This window comes from Dipodomys ordii, unplaced genomic scaffold (genome assembly GCF_000151885.1).
Source record: "Dipodomys ordii isolate 6190 unplaced genomic scaffold, Dord_2.0 Scaffold47, whole genome shotgun sequence".
Taxonomy (NCBI): Eukaryota; Metazoa; Chordata; class Mammalia; order Rodentia; family Heteromyidae; genus Dipodomys; species Dipodomys ordii.
This window is the reverse complement of record NW_012267263.1, coordinates 7,204,065-7,225,144: the sequence shown is the minus strand read 5'-3', so window position 1 is coordinate 7,225,144 and position 21,080 is coordinate 7,204,065. Positions and strand designations below refer to the sequence as shown.

General features: G+C 38.4%; 1 protein-coding gene across 15 annotated transcripts in view; it reads right to left on the bottom strand.

Moving 5' to 3' along the window:
• Positions 1-5,762: 5,762 nt before the first annotated feature.
• Positions 5,763-21,080, bottom strand: part of Map4k4 (mitogen-activated protein kinase kinase kinase kinase 4) — a 167,876-nt gene continuing 152,558 nt past the window's right edge. For all 15 annotated transcript variants that reach the window (XM_013019811.1, XM_013019796.1, XM_013019801.1 and 12 more), the window contains 7 exons: positions 17,041-17,184; positions 14,422-14,556; positions 11,571-11,671; positions 9,596-9,745; positions 8,942-9,101; positions 7,580-7,719; positions 5,763-7,360 (listed from right to left, as the gene is read on the bottom strand). In XM_013019811.1, the coding sequence (XP_012875265.1) occupies positions 7,277-7,360; positions 7,580-7,719; positions 8,942-9,101; positions 9,596-9,745; positions 11,571-11,671; positions 14,422-14,556; positions 17,041-17,184 (914 nt within the window). In that variant the 3' untranslated portion in view covers positions 5,763-7,276. The remainder of the gene's footprint in view (positions 7,361-7,579; positions 7,720-8,941; positions 9,102-9,595; positions 9,746-11,570; positions 11,672-14,421; positions 14,557-17,040; positions 17,185-21,080) is intronic.

Sequence of the window (21,080 nt, the reverse complement as noted above, 5' to 3'; positions counted from 1 at the left end):
GGACAAGTGTTCTATCTAAACCACTAGCTGCCAGGAAAAGCAGTCTCCTGGTTGCGCAGACCCTGCAGCATGCAACTTGTGGTGGGCCAGCTGGGACCTCTTTGCTTAAGGAAATGAAGGAAACCCAGTGCAGGAAGCTGTGTTCTGACAGGACATAGAAGTCTTGCAAGGAAAAACGGGGTCTTCCGACAAATTCACACCACTGAAGACTGGAATCATGTCTCAGCCAGAGGCAAATTTGCAGACTAGTCCAGAATTAGGAATAGTCTGCTAATCTCCAAAGGCTGGTGTTTCTATCCCTTGGCACATATTATGTTGATCATCTTTTTGAGTTGAAGCTCTGCAAACTTGTCTCTGACTGAGACATGATTCCAGTAAAATGCTGCCTAAGATGGAGACCATGGCTGCAAATAGATCAATTTCACTTATCCAGCTCACCCAGAAACCTGGGTCTTAGAACACTGAGCCCCTTCCACAATTTGCAAAGCTTTTATTTTCTGTCTCTACTACAAATTAAATGTGAGAAAGCCAAAGATAGACAGAGCACCTAATTTACAGTCCTTAAGGGGGTGAATTATAATCATATACGTGTGGTCATGAAAATTTTATTTCAAAACTAAACATCAATTTGACATTGCTAGATGCCGTTATGAACACCAGTAGCACAGCAGGCTGTCTTCACTGTTCGACCTTTGAACAATATACATTTAAACTTAAAACCTATACCAGTACTTTTTAAATCTGCCTAAATATTGGCATTCTGTGCTCCTCAGTAAAGTTGTACGGCTAAAGCAGATTGGTCTGTGACTATGTATTTGCTTGCCACCTAGAAGGTTAACTATGGTAAGCTCTCTGGTGCAAGCCAGAGCAGACATCAGCTCACCCTCAGATGAAACAGGAGCTACCCAGGTGGTGAGAAAGCCGGCAGAATTCTCAACCTGATTACTGGCCAGGGTAGAGGAGAGGGAAAGCTGGGGGAGCCAGTCATGTGACTGGGAGGCAAAATCAAATGTCCTGAGCCTTCCAGAGGTCCTAGAGGAAGTCCTGATCTTGGCTGTCGCGGACCCCATTCCTGTGGCATCCACAGAAGCACTGCTGCCTGAATCCTCATTCACTCCTGCCCATTCATAGCTACAAGGTCCACCAAAGCCATCTCAAAAGGGAGGATTAAAATTGTCCTCAAACGGCTCACAGACTGATCACCACACTTGTACATACCTTGTACCAAACCAGCTCAAGGCAGACAGATGCTGGAAGGCATCTGAAGAACCACAGCACCAAACATGCCACCAGCAGGGACATGGGCTTGGCTATGCACTGGAAACCTGTTGCCTACCCCTGGCCAATGCTATTCCTTTCATACCAAGTCTGATCCTGTCCCATATGCTGCATCCATTTTCCCCAATTTTGCCATTTTGGCTTTTGCATAGGATGCCTTCAAATAAAGTCGGGGGGGGGGTACCTTGAGTACCCTGAGACTCCTTTACCTCAGGCTGATATGTATAAAGTTCTCACCCAGTGCGGAGGGCAGCAAATACACACAATCCTACTGCCCTCATTGTTATCACTACCCACAAAACAAGGCAAGGATCACCAGAGGTTTGCCTAATTCCTTCTACCATTTCTGTTGCCCTTTCTTTCAACCAACCTTTACTGCAACTAACCTGAGGCTCTTTCTAGCTAGGCTACTCTGCTGTGATGAGGCTGATGGTCTAGATTCACGTACAGGGAATCTGGGTGCATATGGGTGGCACCTCCCATTACACCCACAGTCCAAACTCATACTAGCTCTTATGGCAGCTACTTGTTGTTGAAGCTTTTAGGTGTAGAAGTTTTACTTATACACTGAGACTAGACTAGAAGCTCTGCTTTCATCTCTAGAATAGTGAGCACTCTTTTAAGTCACATGCTCACTCATTTGTGGCTTCCTCTGTCATTTCCCCACAGGGGCCCTGTACCTTAAGACTGCTCAGCACACAAGAATTGCCTAACTTGTCTAAGCGAAATGCCAAGTTACCAGAAGTTTAGTAGCTCCCACTTACTCAATGATGTGCCTTGCAAGGGAAGACCAGGGACAGTTTGTTCTTCAAGAGGTAGCCCTAAGGACATGTCCTACCATTGCCAGTAAGACATGCAAGGTAAGATAAGGTGCTGTTGAAATGTGACCATTGCATTTATCTGCCTCCAAAGAAAAAAAGTACCTTAGCCATTGAGCAAGCTCCTGCATCCCTTCCTAGCTGTGAACAGTGTCAGGTTTGAAGAGCCAAAGAGCCCCAGCCTTGCTACAATTGGCATCCCATAGCAGGGAGGGCCCAGGTCTGTAGACATGGTTCTGACGCTTCCAGAATGACCCTCATTCCAAATCTTGACCTCCAAGATCTGACTTACAATGAACCTGATATTCATCATTAAAATCGCTTGGAAGGAGGGCACACCTTTCTATGGGCCCAAACTGAAAATATGCCTTAGAAAAGATGATCTACTTGTGGGATGGCTTTTAAGGCTAGTTCCCCATGGGTTAACTCCACAGCTTTTGCTTGAGGATAGGGAACTTGTGGAGTATGGATGTGGTAGTCAGCTCCAAAGCTGAGGGAAACACCTGCTACACAGCTGAAGAACCAATGCCAATAAATATCAACACAGGCTATAACACAAGAAGTCAGTCACAAAGGATCACACCACCTACAATGTGGTCCAGACAATGTCAAGAAGCAAACTCAGTCAATGAGAGGTTGCCTAGAGCTTACACTGGTGGAGGAACTGAAGACAATAGCCACAATGGAACATCTCTCTGGGGTGACGTCTAGAAATTGTATTAACAACGGATATACAGATCCACACAAAGACTAAGTTATTGTACTAAGAGACCCTATAGTGTTATCACAGCAAGCCTAGCTCCAGCTGGTAGTAGAGGGGTGTTATGGATAAGGTGACCTGGCAGTGTTCTGGACCCCACCAGGGCCTGGCTAGACTTATATGCTTCCTTACCAGCCCCTTATGCAGGAAGGGGGGGCAGTTCCCTGGAATGAACATTGCTACTTCATACTTGTTATTTGAATGCATGTCATGGGCAATAAAATGAGGAGCAGAGCAGGTTTTGAATTTGATTAACAAGTCTGAGATGCAGGCTCTGTATCCATATCCAGACAGGAAATATATGTGAACAGGACTGAGAAATAGGACAAGACATGCACAAATGCATCAAGGCAGGTACAAAGATGAGATTCAGGAAGATTCTCAAACAGAAGATTAACCTTAAAAAAGACCAGATAATAGAACCTAATACTTGAACACATGTCCTTCTTAAGAAAATGTCATTACAATTTCCCTGATGTTTAATTCCTTAACCATTTCACTTTCCAAAACTCCTCATAAAGGAAACTGGGAGCAAGTATTTCTTTTGAGAGTAAGACATGCAAGTCAAAGCAGCCATTTTGTGTTGACTTTGAATATGATGTCAAAACTTAAGAGTTGTTGACAGGAACAGGGCTGGCTTGACCCTGGTTGCTTCCTCTAATGTAGGAAAAGAAAATTTTACTGATGTCTAACAGCCTAGGTATTTATTTTTCATCTTCGAGAAACGAAATTGCTACTATGTAGCATAAAAGAGTAAAGCTGATTACTTAGTGATGGACAGTAGGCATCTTTGGAGGAAAGACACTGACCCAACGAACTAGGCCCTGATCTTCCAGAGATGACCACATCCACTTCACCAGAGCTCAGACACAACCCTCTTACACCATACAGTGATCAGACTTATTATGAATGGACTACTTCTCCTCGCCTTCACACTTTTTTACCTTTTGATCCATTTCAGCCTTGCAAATATCTAGCCTTACTTCTTCCTTAAGGACCCATTTGACTCCATTTTATCCTCAGAAACACAGTGATAGGGAGCTCCTCTATTTCTGAGATCTCCATGCAAGCATGAGTACTTTATGATCCTGGCAAACTTTGGGCAAGCCCCCATCCTGTTGCTGGGAGCCTGGTACCCTGGACTAGGTGGAGAGCTCTGAGCAGGGGGACAAGCATGAAATAGAGGTTTGACATGAAGGAAATACATTCTGAAGGGTGAGAATATACTTGAAACTCATACATTAAAGAGATCACTTTTACTTAAGAAGCAGGGAAGGAACAAATCAAATTTTCATAATATAGAGAAGCTAGCACTGCTAAAATGGGAGATGGTATACATTTGCCACCAGTCTGAATTGAAGATTTATGGTTAGTGAATTTAATGCAGCTAGTCATTTGTATTATTGTCTAACAAATCTTTAATTAGCATAATTAGGGGTTATTAATCACCATTTAAGTGTGCTAAAACTAAAGGCAAAACCTAACCCATAAAAATTATTTTAAAATAAACCATTAGTGTAATAAATCCATCTTTATAAATATTTCCTCCAACATAAAATGTGCATGATAGAAAACTCTGTACTTAGTACAGAGTGGGCTGTTTCTGTGTAGAAGAGTACTTCCCCAATAGTTCAAAGGTGGCATCATCCTGAAACTGTTGTCTTTTGTAATTCTCCCACTCTACAGTTCTGTGGAGAAATCACTGTAATGTAGCAAAGGGAAAAAACAGTCCTGTCCTACAAGAATGGGAAATCTCAACAGCTCATTATCTTTCACAGAGAAGCCTCACTGCTGCAACTTAATCTCAACCTGGTTTATAAGGTGGTAATATGGTTAAGATGGGAAGAACTAGACATCAAAGAAAGGAATGCCAGGAACTCATCCACGAGGACAAAGGATCCTGTTTCAGCACCAGGACAGTGGCCACTGAGATCCCTAGCCTGTGGACCTGGGGCAGCCACAGCTGTGACTTGAACCACAAGTTCTAGTTACTTACATTTTCAATGGGATGTTGGCATTATTTGCAGGACAGCACTTCACTTACACAGAGCTTCCGATCTGTGGATAATGGACCATGACACCATCTTCTTTGATACTTACTACTTACAACTGTTTGGTGTTTCATCATCTGCCCACCTTTTAAATGTCCCTAGAGCTGGGGCCACAATTACCTGAGTAGTTCAGTCTCCTTCTGATACGTGCATTCACACCATCTGATGAAAAGGTTAGCCACAGATAGTAGACTGCCAGCACAAATTTGACTCTGACTGAAGTCCTTTGGTGACTAAAATCTGCTCTATGCCAGTTGACAGCTGGATTAACTCTTCAACCTTTAACCACCAACCAGTAGACTATTATTTAGCCATTAGTACCACTCCAAAATCATACCTGATGAAAAAAACACTCTCATCTCATTGACCCTCCAAAACAGAGTAAGGTTTTCTCAGCTTAACTTGTCTTTGTGAACATATATTCAGTGATTGTTTTTCAGCATTCATATTTTTCACATTTTATGTATTATTTATTAGATGTTTTGTAGCTCAAAGGAGAGCCTTTAGCAATGCTGTCTCAGGAGGAAGAAAATGACCAGCTGCAGAAGGGATACCAATAATACAGGCTTGCTTAGGCTAAAGCTTGGCAAATAAATGCAGATAATTTACATTTGAGGAAGGGGGTAGAAGAAAACCCCCATCCACAGTTATAAAAGAAAATTAACCATGCAGGCAAATGAAGCCTAGAGAACACCAAGCTTCTGTCTGGGGGAATGGCGTTCACAGCGCTGTGACACAGGATTTCCACTCAGAGCACAACAAGGTAAAGCAAGAGAACAAAGCCATGACCGTGTGCTGCTTCTTTGCCGAGACATTAGCATCCTTCAAATGGAGTGATGACCAGGAAGCCAGGAAAAAATTATTACTCAAGACATTTATTACAAATGTCACGAACATATTCATAAAGTAAAATTAGTTTAAAAAACAGAGAACGAGAGCAAGTGATAAAACAAGAAAAGCCAGGGCTCTGAAATTACACCTAGAACACAGGAAGATGTCATCTTTACGAATAAGTAGAATTAACTACATTCTTAAAATAGTTTTAGTGCATTGCATTTTAGAAAAGGGACATACCCTCACCCCCAAGAAAAGGTTCCTGCAACACTGACAGTTTTGTGTGACTACTCTAACCTGACCACCGTCTGCTTCCAACCCCAATGAGAGCAATGAGATCACATGTGTTGGTGGCAACAGCTGACCATCAACCACTAATGGTGAGTCTGGTGAAAATGAAGCGTTCTGCCTTCTACACTTAGAAAGCAAATTGCAACAGCCACAAGGCCCTTTCCACCTTCATGGACAGTTTTTGTTGTGCCTGCTTAAACTTGTGACAAAAATAACAGTCAAACTCCAATTGGATAGTTTTGGTATTAAATTAAACAGTAAGGTGTTCTTCCCAAAACATAAACTAAAATCACCTCTCAATGCATTAAAAACAATGAGGTAGGCAAAAAATAATAATAAACATGTAGGTTGAATTTTTCTTTCTTCTGCAAGCGCAGACTGTGGTAAAACTGTTGTTGCACTTCTAGGTTTAAACAAAAATTAAACCTTTAACTGAGGCAGTGCTAATACTGTCACACAACAAAGTTCTGGTCATTATACAAAATGCACACATTTTCTTTTTCTTTTCTTAGAACCATCTGCACATGATTTAGGTAAAACTTGGTACACAGAAAAATGACTGAGTTGTTGGCCAGGACATCATCGGTCCCCCCAAAAATCCAAAGCAACAAAATGGGACCCTTTAACCCACCCCACCCCAATCCCGCCCACAAAAAAAGTTATCCTAGTTAAGTGTGTCTTTCACATTTTATAAATATTAACTTCTTAAACCTGCACCTTCTTCTTTCTCCACATATTGTCACATTACAAAAAAGAAATGTCAATTAAATACATTGTTAATGTTACTATATTAATCTGCTCTCTCCTTTAGCCAACTGCTCCTCTCGCCACCACGCTTCACCTCCTTGTGCCCATCGCCAACAAAACCGATGGCATGTTCATTGTCGCCACCTTCAGACACCCAACAGGACAGAGTCACTCAGAGACAAGGAATTCTGGAGCTGCAGGTAAGGTGTTCTTTCTGGCCTGATGCTCAACCCCAAACACTTCTAGCACCGATGGTAGAATCTGAACAGCACCAGCTGCAATGCAGCCTTGATTTATTTTTGAGTAAGGAAAAAAGAGAAATTGGCAAAAAAAAAAAAAAGTGGGAAGGAAGGGAGAGAGAGGAGCCAATACACGAGGCTTGCACACACAGCTGTCTTGGCTGCACCGGTGCAGCTCTGAGCTCCAGTTGCAAGGAATTCCAAGTTCTCAGGATCTTGAAGACTCTGGAGATCAACAATCCCTGGACCACACTGCTTCTACCAGCTCAGAAGAGAAGTCCTGCCTAAGGTCATGAAATAAACCTGACTGCTGCCACCAGACCGAACAGAGGCAAAAAACACCTGCAAAAGCAAGAGAAGAAATGGTAGTTAGCAGACCACGGGGTACCTTTCTGGAATTCCAATCAGTCCCTACAAATATGCCTATAAAGACAATCTAAAAAGTTCCTTAATTTATTTCAGAATCTACTAAACTAGGGGAATACATGATCAAAGTCAACAAAAAATACCCCATTCCTAAAAGATAGTAGTAACTAAAAAGAAATCATAAGGAAACATTACCTTGTCATTGCGTTCACATAAGAATTTTAGTCTTTGAGCCCTTTTGTGCATAAACACACCATCCAAGTGACCAGTTTCCACAGATCGGATCTCTATGGCCTTTTCTCCCCAGCCCATTGTCTGATTGGATCGAATATATGCTTTAGGGGAAGGGAAAAACACAAACCATTAAGGTGAGGAACCAGTCTTGAAAAGAAGTTGCTTATACATGCAAAAACATTTACCTAAATACCCAGAATTCAGTGATTTTTGTTTTTAAGTAGCCTGCCTCAGAGCTGGAATCAGGTCAGTGACGAACTGCTTACCTACCTCAAGCACAAAACCTGGGTTCAATTTATAACATTATCTAAAAACAAGACCAATAAAATTGAAATAAACCCCCCATTTAACAAAAAAAACAAGAGTTGTAGCTTTGTATAGAGTCTGGTGCACATGTTCCCATCAATCCAGCCATGAGAGAAGGTAGGGGGCAAGAAATGAGGAAAACGATAGGGACTTATCTACAATAAAACTAAAATTGCTTTGAGATTTAAACACAAAGCCATGAAGACTTCAAATATGAGCCTCTGTTCCTGATACAAGATTGCTTCTAGCAGTGGCTCTGTCCTGCAGCAAATCATATCCCAATCTTTGCCTCTCCTTTCTTTTCACAAATCAGTCTTAAAATGTCTACCCTGCCAGATGCCAGTGGGTTTACACCTGCAACCCACTCCCAGCTACTGGGGAGGGTAAGATCTGGAAGACTGTTATTTGAAGCCAGCCAATATGCAAGAAAGCTAAGTGAGAGAATGAGGTTCTGAGTTCAAGTCCCTCAGTTCAAATGCAGGCACACAAAGAAAAACAGAAACAACAACAACAAAAAAACAAATCTGCCCTATTTTCTTTGGATGTCTTAAGGATTGAATGAGAGATAGGAATAATATAGTTTTTAAGTCTATAGTAATAACTTAGATTTTGTTCTAAATGCATCTATGATACCGCCATCACCCTTTATTCCTACAATGTAACTTTCCACCATCAATAGATTGCCAATCATTCTGCTCAAAAGGTTTGAACATGTAAAATTAGTATGACTGTTGGGCATAGTTGGTATGCATCAGTAATCTCTAGCTACTTGAGACAAGGCAGAAGGATTGGGAGTTCAGATCTAGCCTAGCAATGTTAGATTCTATCTCAAAAATAAAATATAAACAAAAGGGTTGGGGTGTGGCTTAAGTAGTAGAGCCCTTGCCTTCATGTGCTGGGCCCTGAATTCAATTCTCCAAATAAATGAACCAACAGATGAATTAATGAATAAGTACAAAAACTAGATGCAGTCTTAAGAGAAGGCTTACAAATGCTGCCTCATCCTTCAATACATACCTACAGATGTTGGCATCTCTCCCCACTGTAAAACCACGTCCTTCGTGATCCTTCCATATGTGTTCACATAAACCCCCTCATCTTCATAGCATACTAGAAGCTCCATCCCATCCGTGTTGGGGAGGATAATGATTGCATGGGGTTTAATGCTACATTGGATCTAGAGAAGAGGAACAGAGTGCAGGGGAGCATGTTTATAGCTATTTCCAGCCCTGTGAAAGTGCTAAGACTGTACCATAGGAAATAATATTTTAGAAAATCCATGTGACATATACCCACAAGTCTACCATTCCAGGTTATGTATTGACTCATATTTTCTGAGACTCTTGAGACATATTTGGATGGTAGGCTCCATTTGAGAAGCATTCCCAACTCAGAGGTGCTCTGGACTATAAGCAACTGCCCCAAACCCATCCCATGTTAGTCAAAGCAAAGATGAGATGACTTTAGGAAGGCTTCACAGTGCCAGGAAGGTAGATTTCCACCTGCCTTACAGCATGGAGCTACTGAAAATGATACTTCATTTAAATACTCACCCCCAAACCTGGGGAAATAAGGAAACCCTGCTTGTGTTAGTTCACTAAGCAGAGTAAAGGAAAAGTCAAAACAAAGTGAAGCCAGTCAACCAACCATAGAGTGTGGGTTCTTTCTTACGTGTGTTGGTAGATATATGTCATAGACTGATCCTGAATCCACATCAACAGCATGGAATCCAGCACAGGATCCATAGATCACTTTCAACCTCTGGCCTTCCTCAACAGTGAGATCCACCAATAATGGCTTATGTACCAATTCTCCAAATGACTACAAAGAAGTAATCAAGACAGAGCATTAGATGAAGCAGAACTTAGTCCTAGCAGCTCAGACTGGAGAAGCTAGGCCTAAGAGTTATTCCAATTATAAAATAAGATTTTATTATGCTAGTATATATATAATTAGTATCTGGAAGACATTTCTTCCAGAAATCAAGTCCCAAATCCCCCTACCTAGCCCAAGAATCAGTGCTATCACTTACTATACTGTTGTTTTTCTTGACCAGGAAAACATGAAAAATTAAACAGTGAAGACTTCCTGCAGAACATTTTTTGACTATTCTAAAGCAGTGTTGGAATGAGAAGTCCTAAGAGTCACATACTGAGAATATGATCCAACTGTCTACACAGTTACTAGGAGAGCTATAGATATCCCTTACTTTAATTTTCTCACTAAACAATAAGATCTAGTTTTGGATCTGTATTGTGCTAAATAGCTTCAGGTCTTTATTAATTAGCAGTATTGACAGCTCACAGGAATGGAATGGTGATGAAACAAAACAGGTTTAAATAAGATGATATGTATAAAAGCAACTAGTACTGCTCTTGGTATATAAAGGAACTAGGTTGCAAAATACATTATAATATTTTAATGAATTATCTTTATTCAAAAACACTAGTATTTACTTCCTAACTCATTCAGCTTCATGGGGAAAATAAGAAAAACCAACTTCAAAATATAAGTTTTCCAAAATATTGAAATTTACCCTTTCAAGCAAACAAATCAAAATTGTTTTAAGTAATTCTGTATGAAAAAGTCTTAATTTCTTATTTGCCACTATAATGGTTCAGAAGCTACTCTTAAGGTTTTGTGTCTAATATCAGAAATGATATTATTAATTCATTCCTAATGACAGCAATACCAATTTTAATTAAGAATTTCATAAACTTATATTTAGTATAAACTAAATTATATTATTAAAAATATGCATGAAAAATATTGATAATTTTCTAGTTCAAAGGGGTGTCGAAAAACAACTTTTTTCAAAATGCTAAATTTACTAAAAAAACCCCACAAAATTTATTCACTATTCTTTAGAAACATAATTCCCAGAGACATATAGGTAATTGAGTATATAGGTAATTGAGTATATAGGAACTCACAAATAGAAAACAGTCCTAATTTTTTTTATAAAGGCTCATTCATTTATTTTCCTAAAACTGTATGTACAATGGCAAAGCCATCATATTTAGGGGCAGTTGTAGGGTTTGAACTCAGGGACTCACACTCTGGCTTGTTTGGATGGTGCTCTACCCCTTGAATCACACCTCCAATTCTGCTTTTGTCTAGTTATTTAGAAGATGGTGTCACCAACTTTCTGCCCAGGATGGCTTCAAACTGTGATCCGCTGGATCTCAGCCTTCCAAGAAGCTAGGATTGTAGGCATAAATCACTAGCACCTGGCATTTTTTTTAATTTAAAGAAAAATAGGACTGTATTATATATATTTTAACTTCATTCATTTCCATTTCTTATGTTAAGAACTGCTGTAATTTTTAATAGGTATTCTACTTAGAACTGAACTGATGAATATTTTTCAATCATATATCGAGCTATTTATACATACTCATGTCTTTATATGAATATCTGCTTTTTAATGGATGATTAAAGTAATGTTTTATAGTATGGGTTTGAGAAGCAGCTAAGCTTATTATGTTACAAATTGCCTCTCTTATGACCAAACTATATTCTGTATTAACAGATAGTGTATTATATTATTCATTTTATTTTTTCAGGCTTTTTAAACTAAATCCCTAGCTTATGGCTTTTTAGCTTACACAGTTAATACTACTTTAAATGCACTTGCTGTTGTTACCTTAAAGGCCATAAATTTGTGATATGGCTTAGGTGCCCACGCATAGACTTCCACAGAACTCTTCAAAGCAATTACAAGAAATTTGATTCTTTCATATTTTACTGAAAAACAAACATAAAAAGCAAGATACGCATGTCAGTATCAACAAAGAACTTTATCTATCTTTTTCAAACTTTAAAAATATGCCTTGTAGCCAGGTGCTGGTGGCTCACACTTGTAATCCTAGCTACTTAGTAGGCTGAGATCTGAGGATGGTTCAAAGCCAGCCCGGGCAGGGAAGTCCGTGAGGCTCTTATCTCCAATTTAACCATCAGAAAATCACAAGTGGCACTGTGGCTCAAATGGTAGAGCACTAGCCTTGAGCTGAAGAGCTCAGGGACAGCACTCAGGCCCATTGTTCAAGACCCATGACTGACCAAAAAAAAAAAAGCCTTATATTGAGTCACTGAAATGAGCAAGGAAAAAAATGCAGATCAAGATCAAGCCATGTACATTCTTTTACCAATCTTCAATGTATAACCTATGATTTTCCATCTTCCGATCCTGATCCTGTGCTAGGTTCAATTCTAGTGTTCTTCTGTATATTATCAATGTATATTTTCACTAATGTTCCTAACTTTTTAGATTCTAAGTATTTTATTGTCTCGAGGGCCCAATATTACTTCAAAAGGTAATGGCATGACTGATGAGCCAAGAAGCTCCTGAATAACAAAGGAAGTATCTAGGGTCTTCATGGGGCTTTCATAGACTGAGGAACACAGAAGATTGTATCAAAAGAGTTCTGAGTATTGAATTCTACCAGGAAATCGAATTATCCATGCACAAGATCCAGTATTACTGTAGACCATAACTGAGTTCTAGAATTTTACCTGAAGTTAGGAGCCAGAATAGAAGCAGTAAAGCAAGTCTATTTTTAACCATAAAAAAAACACCTGCCTCCTTTCCATAGCAGTTTTGGATGTTTCATATACCCTTGGCCACATGTGACTTACTGCTCCCCTACACATATACCCACCCTACACATATACCTACCCATCTCTATACAAGCTAATATACTATTACTTAAATATTTGAAAAGACTTGTTGACTTGATAGCTTTCTTTGTTAAGATTATACACACTCTCAAAAACAAGAAATCAATGATATTATTAAGGCACTAAGGATTATAAAAGGCTGGCCAAACCAGCACTGCTTAGAATTTTCTGAAATGATAGAAATGCTGTATATGTATGCTAATACAACACAGCTCCTAAACACTTGTTGCTATTGAACACTTAAAATATATTCTAGGACCACTAAGGAACTAAATTTTTAAGATTTATTTAACTTCAATCAATTTAAGTATTTTTTAAATAGTCTCCTGTTCTTGGAGGCAACAGTAAACTTAATTAATGAATATATTGCTTACTCTTATATTCAGAAAATATCCGGGATACATTGTTTGAATTATGAAAAATTCAGCATAGCCTAATACTCCTTATCACAAGTACAGTTTCCCTACAGGATAATCCATTTATGTTATGACTGGTTTGTTACTGACTGGTTTGTTTATTAAATTTAGTTGTAGATGACCTTAGCACTAACTCATCAAATAAAATACTTCACAAACACACTGCACAGAAAATCACCTCAAAATCTATACCAAAGAAATAGCATTACTTTACAGCATCACTCAGAAGTATTCCAAATATTGTAGTGGATCCTATTATCATTGTTAACAATGAAAATGGGATCACAAATTAAGATATCAAGGATTATAAGAGGCTGACTAAACCAGCACTGCGAAATGATGGAAACGCTTTGCATCTGTATACCTATGCTAATGCAACTGCTATTAAACATGCGGCTATTTAACACCTAGAATATATACCAGGACTAATATTACATAAACAAGAAAAATGTCAAGAATTATATTCTTGGAAGCAGAAGAACAGACTATAGTATGGTATGTGCTTTCATAAATACATAAGAAGTATGCAAGCAAAAGTCAACATTTCATGGGTCCCTATCTTCAATTAGTCTTTGGTATATAAGTATTTCAAATACTACTAGTATATATCACCATTCCACTAAAACTTTAATTCAGCTTTCGTCCAATATTTTCTCTAACATTAGTACTAGTTTTTCTCCCTCACATATAATAAACAATTGATACTGGGTTTGCTCCAAGAAAAAAACAACACAGTTGCCATGTCACAGTGACCAGCCAGCCAGTCTCATTCATCAGAGAACACAGTAGTTCTGTTCAGTATAGTTGGTGTAAAACAACAAGCCATAATTCTACAGGCCAAATTCTCAAATGTTCTTACAGTGACTGCTCAGGATGCATCATCCTTCAAATAGAGAATGAACAAGCAGTATAAAGGAAGAATCAAGCCAGCTGGTTTATTTGGCAGAGATTCCTTTAAAAGGTTACTTTGAGCCACAAAAGGCATGGAAACTAATTTTTAGAAGGAGTGGAGGATTAGAGATGTTCAAAGAGTGTTCAAAGAGTGCTTGCCTAGGATGTACAGGGTCCTGGGTTTGATCCTAGCACTGAGAAAATAATTTGAAATAAAGTAATAAAAGGATGAAAAGACTCTCACGAGATAAAGATGTAGAGAAGACTAAGAACAGAGTGAGAACACAGATCCAACTCTGTGCTGTTTGTAAGTTCAGAAGTGTAGTGAGGCATTGCCTAAATGAGACTTCAGGTCAGAAGACACCTTAGAAACAGAACACCACAAAGGAGTCACCACAAGGAGTTTTAAAAACAGATTATTACTATAAATTTCAAAGAACACATGAATCATGAACTAAACCATTATTAAACTCTGAAAAAACAAATCACTTAAAATCTAATATAACATACCAACTTTATAGTGTACACATCCTTCCAAATCTCCTACGGTTGTCCATCCTTGCTTCTTCTCAACTTCTGGATCATTGTGAAGTATTTTATTTCGTAACCAGGACAAATAGTAAACACGTAATTTATCCTTTTTGCCTAGCAAAATAAATATAAGTATTTTACAATCATGTACAACAAAAAGATTTCTTCAAAGAAACTTCTATAAATAGTAAATTTTATTCACCCTGAGGAAATTATTTTATATAGGTTTTATCCGAAATTCAATTTAAGCTTTTCAGATGAACTTTTGAAACTCCTATAGAACTATCATTGGGCATAGGCAAAGTTGAGAAGGTTTTGAAAGAATAATAAATTCACACTTACTTCAGAAATAACAGTTATAATGTAATACTGTGAAATAAGTATTATCCCTGTTTACTGCCATACTCCTAAACCAAATTCTGTACTGGACATCAGTGGCTCATGCCTGTAATCCTAGCTACTCAAGAGCTTAGATTTGAGGATCAAAGCAGGAAGCCAGCCAGGGCAGACAAATCCCTCTAACTCTTATCTCCAACTAACAAGCAAAAAATCCAAAAGTGGAGGTGTGGCTCAAGTGGTGGATTATCAGCCTTAAGCAAAAAGCTAAGAGAGTGAAAGGCCCTGAGTTCAAGCTCCAATACTGACATTAACACACCTTCACACACACACACACACACACACACACACAACACATCTACTCACATGTACACACAACTATATTATCACTAAAAACACTTAAACAGGTATAAATTTAACAAATAGCCCTTTTCAAGATCTAGTTTAGTAAAACAAAACTGATGAAAGATACTAAAGAACATCTGAACAAATGAAGAAACATTCCATTTCATGGACAAGGCCCCACACTTTCAAGATGTCAGCCCTCCCAACTTGATCAAGCACTCACAAATTTGCACATGATGTACACACATGCCTAGTAAACATACAACACAAACGAAGGGAGGGATGTATGGTGGGAGAAGAGAGAATCCAAGTGGACCTTAGATTCGGCAATAACTTTGTAGTTAAAAACACAATCCAGGGGAAGGGAAAAAACAAATCGTTTAAATAGGGATACAGGTGGACCCACTGCCACAATGAGATGTATAAGTTGCTATGTCAAAAAACGAACTTTACAACTTTGGCCAGGGGTGGGAGATGGGAAAGGATGGGAAGGGGAAACAAAGAAGGAGGCAACAATGCTTGATAAGAAATGTACTCATTACCCTGCTCATGTAATTGTAACCCCTCTGTATTTTCACACACACACAAAAAAATACCACAATCCATGAAAGAAAAAAGCAATCATTAAAATACCAGAAGATACTGGTAAAGAAAATGAGTAGTAAGTCACAGGGAAAAAGTATGTATAAAATACTTAAAAATCTTCTAAATAAAATAAAGTCTTAAAACTGAAACATAAGAAAACAGCAATCCAATTAGAAAACAGGCTAAAGATCTAAGCAAGGTACTTTACCAATGCAATATACAGATGACAAATAAATGTATGAAAAGACACTCAAGTTTTCATATATCATTAAGGAACTCAAAACAATAAGACTCCACACTAATAGGATGGCTAAAATGCAAAAACAGTGACAATACAAAATGCTAACGGAGATGGAGAACAACCAGAAACTTTCATTTATTGCCTGTGAATGCAAAATGATACTGCCATTTTGAAAGATAGTTTGGCAGTTTCTTACAAAACCAAACAGTCTTAGCATATACTCCAGTTAGTTGGGTTCCTGAGCATTTGTCAAATATGAGGTAAAAGCTAGTTCATAAAAAAAAAGCTTCAAAAAAACTTATATGTTCTTGACAAAGCTTAAAAGCAACCAAGATGTCCTTCAATAAGTTGATTTCCAACTCAGCTGTTTCTTCTCATGGATTATGCTTTTAAGGTTGTACCTAAAAAGTAATTTGCCAAGTCTAATATAATGGAATATCACTCAGAAATATAAAAGAATGAGGTATTAAGTCACCAAAAGACAGGAAGGAACCAAAATTGTGACGCACATATTCACACACACACACACACACACACACACACACACACACACACACACACACACACACACACACACACACACACACACGAGATGTTCTGGGTAAGAAGCCAATCTACAAACCTAAGGCTACATTACTGTATGATCCAGATTCATAGTCATACAAACTTTATACACTGCATGATACAACTTATGACCTTTTTGAATACGAAAAAGATATGGAGATACTGAAAAAGAATATGATAATTTGGCAACAAGTGATCATTGTTCCTAGAACCTCAGGAAGAAGGATAAATAGAAAGCTTTAGGGCATCGAACTATTGCTAAATAATGGCAGATCCCTTCCATCTGACACAGTTAAGAGAATGAGTAAACTCTAACATAAACTTTAATAGTGTCTTAAAATAATATACCACAAATGTGCCACTAATACAAAATGTTAGTAATAGGAGAAATTGGTTATCTGACACATTCTCCTCTCAGGTTTCTGCAAACTAATATTGCTGTATTTAATTTAGCCAATACATTAGAAAATGAGGTAACAGGTTCTAGAATATTTGTAAACCAAGTCACAGTTCTGCTTTACACTTACCAGAAATAGTCACCAAGACGTTTAAGCCCTCAAGCACATCCATTTGCTGAAATCTCCTTCTGTTGATGAGAGGATAAACCTTCCCTTGTCCACTTCTGTCCAATAGCATCAGCCCGCTCTCTGTGCCCACTAGCAAATTCACTCCTGTTTCAAGGACACAGAAAGGCCTGAATTTTATGCTATAATTGGCAAGCAGCTATGTTGTAAGGAAGAATAACATTCCTTACTTGGAAAGAAGTTTTCTTAGAAACTCAGAAAAAGAAATTCTTAGAATAGTTGGAAAGCTAAAGCAACCAAACTTGCAATGCACCAGTATATGGAAGTGATAGAGACAAAATTTTATTTAAGAATAAGATGTAACGGACACCTCATCCCTTCAACTGCCTTCACAATCCATCCTTTCCTCAGTTTCCTTGTGCTATAAACTCACTTATCTTGTGGCTTTATATATCCTACACCTATTTGGCACAACAGATACTTGAACAAATGTTTCTCTGTTACAATGGTCTCTCCATGTTTTCTTCACCTTCATTGGCAAACTATTGGAATATGTTATATTTATAGACAGAGCCCTCTATAAATCTTTATCAGTTTATGATCTGGCTTTTATCATTCAGTCTCCACCATCAGCAATACAATTGCATTCAGTTCTCCCAATCTTCACTTCTTAGGAATATTTAAATACTGGGACCTGCCCTGTATCTCATCCAAACTCTGCACATAGACTTCCCTGGTTTTCCAATTCTTCTGCTGGAGAGAGCAAGTTCCTGTTTCTTTATCCCTTCTCAGTTTCTTACAAAGATGCTGCTGCTGCTTGCTGAGTGCTGACATACATTCCCTCCTGAGCTCCAGCATATCTAAGAAACAATCCACAATTTCCCTGTGTTTCCATTTGGTACAGCCTTCTACTGCAACCGTTTTTCCCACTTAGGAAAGTCAGCTAATTATCACCAGAGGTAATACCTCTTCTTTCTGCCACTTCCTTTTCCTTTCCTTTGTTCTCACTCTAGTTTATACCTTGACTACCTTACAACTGATAAACAAAGATGTTCATTTACATTTTTGTAAAAATTGCTACTTTCTTTATGACTACATATTAATTTGTAAATTTTACATGTCTACATTAAGGCTCCCTTACAAAATAATTTGAAGACATATAAATTTTTAACTTAGCAATAAATAAAATTTTTAATGCTTACATTAGGACTGCCTGTTCCTGATTATTTTAAGAGGCTACTAAAACCTATAAAAATTGAAAAATTGTATCCAAAAAATTCTATGTAGGCTGACAACAAATGCTTTACAATTCCATTTCAATTCAGTGATAAATTATGATACTGTAGGCAAAGCAATATATTAAGTGCAGATAATTCATAATGAACATAAATAGAAAATAATCATGATCAAAATGATGTGCCAAAGTAACTGATTCCAACAGGGGGGAAAAACACCTCATTAAAAACACAATAAGCAGCTGGGTGCCAGTAGTTCATGCCTGTAATCATAGCTACTCAGGAGGCTGAGATCTGAGGATCACAGTTCAAAGCCAGCCCTGGCAAAAAGTCCGTGAGACTCTTATCTCCAATAAACCACCAGAAAACCAGAACTGGTGTTGTGGCTCAACCGGTAGAACACTCGCCTTGAGCTGAAGAGCTGAGGGACAGCGCCCAAGCCCAGAGTTCAAGCCCCACAACTGACAAAAACAAAAACAAACACAATAAGCCAGGCAACCAGTGGCTCATACTAGTCAACCTAGCCATTTTGGAGGTTGAAAGCCTAGGGATTGTAGTATGAGGCAAGCGAGAGAAGGTAAGTTCTTTGAAATTCTTAGCTGGGTACAGTACATTCCTCTTTCATTCTAGCTTTGTAGGTGGCTGAAACTGGAAGGACTGCAGTTCCAAGCCATCCCGCACAGAAAAGTTTTCAGGACTCCATCTCAACAGAAACTGGGCATGGTAGTGTGCAACTACCATCCCAACCACTGTGGAAAGTCTAAAATAAGTGAACTGAAGTATACAGGCACACTTGAGCAGAAAATGACACCCTATCTAAAAAGTAACCAGTACAGAACAGTAGAACACTTGTCTAAGAAGCACAAGGTCTTGAGTTCAAACTTAACTATTACCAAAAAAAATTGTGCCAGTAATAAGTAGTAAGCCAGGCACATTAATGTATGTTTATAGCCCCAACTATTTTCGAGGCTGAGGTAAAGGGATGGCTTGAGCCCTGGAAATTCAAGGCCAATCTGAGCAACACAGACTCCTATCTCAAGTCTGTAAAGCTAGTTTCTTAGTAGGTAGAAAATAGGGTATTGTGGTTGGAGGCCAGCCCAGGTTAAAAATTCTTAATCAACATCTAGGTGTGGTCACACACATCTGTCATCCCAAGCTAAGGGAAACATCTGTCATTCCAGAGCAAAGAGAAATACAGACTGGAGGACTGCAGTTTAGTCCAGCCTAGGCATGAAGCAAGACTCTTAAAAATATGTAATTGAAAATATATGATGTAGCACTTTACAAAGTAAAAACTAGTTATTTAAGATGATTAAAAAAGAATGCTTAATGCAAGCATTTTTAGTCAGTACAAAGCACTAACCTAACCTTTGTGTGGACTTTACAATTCCAAAATAATGCTAGCTCTAACATATTCTGAATTTTCTCCAATATGGATATGGCTCCAATAGTAAAGGTTTTAACTTTTTTGAGTCTGAATCTTATAAAGAGACTCATTTTTAACTTAAGAGGAAATCAGTGAGTGCTATCATAGTGGTCTAAGAAAATCAATCCCTAGTCAGGTGCCAGTGGCTCACACCTATAATCCTAGCTACTCAGGAGGCTGAGATCTGAGGACTGTGGTTCAAAGCCAGCCTACACAGGAAAGTCTGTGAGACTATCTCCAATTAAGTATCACCCCCCACTAAAAAAAAAAAAAAAAAAAACAGAAGTGGAGTTGTATCTCAAGTAGTAGAGTGCTAGCCTTGAACACAATAATTCAAGGACAGAGCCCAGATCCAAAACAAAAAAAGAAAAAAAAAATCAACTCCTGAAGTGCTTCTACCCAAGAGTATCTCAAAGATAGTAATTTATAGAAATATTTTTCAATGTTGTCATTTCTCTAACTAGTCTTTACATGATGATAAAAGAGGAAGTTGCACTGCATCCCCCTCCCCTTTTTGTGCCAGTACTAGGGCTTGAATTTAGGGACTCAAACTTTCTTGCTCATAGCTGACACTACCAACTCCAGCCTTACTTCTTCTAAGTTATTTTGGAGACTGAGTCTCACAGATGTTTTTACCCAGGCTGTCTTTGAAATAAGATTCTCTGATTTCAGCCTCCTTAGTAGTTAAGACTACAGGCATGAGCCACTGGTGCCAGGTAGTTTCACTGCATTTTTAAAAATACAGAATTGAAATACTCCCCAATTTTCTTAAAAGTATCAAAGAAGCTATTTAGAAAAAAAAGTTTTAGAAAACTTCTAGTTCATAGAAAAAAACAGCAAAAAGCAACCAGTCAAGAGTGTGTGTGTGTATTTATATGTGTGTGTGTGTGTGTGTGTGTGTGTATATATGTATATATATGTGTGTGTGTATATATACATATATATAGTGAGAGAGAGCGGGGTGGGGGTGGAGTGGGGCGGGGCGGGGTGGGGGGTTGTCCAGAATCCCCTAAATCATTGGAGAAATGTAAGACTCTGACCAAGCCAATCTATTCTGGACAAAATGCCATCTGGTAAACATGGGTCACCACCTACAAAGAGAATTGACATGCTCTACACATTTATACACTGAATGTAATATAATAATTTTTGGGGATATAAACACTCCCATTTGAGTCCTTTACTATAAACTAAAATGATGAGCACCCCTACTCTGTGAAATGATGGCAACTGACATTTACTGAGAAAAAAACACTGTTGATGCTGTACCAGGTGCTGACATGTAATGGCCTTATCCCTGAAAAAGCTATTCTTTACCTTAGTTGATAATAAAGAAAAATCCTTATGACATGATCATCACAGGCTTTAAAGTATGCTTTAGT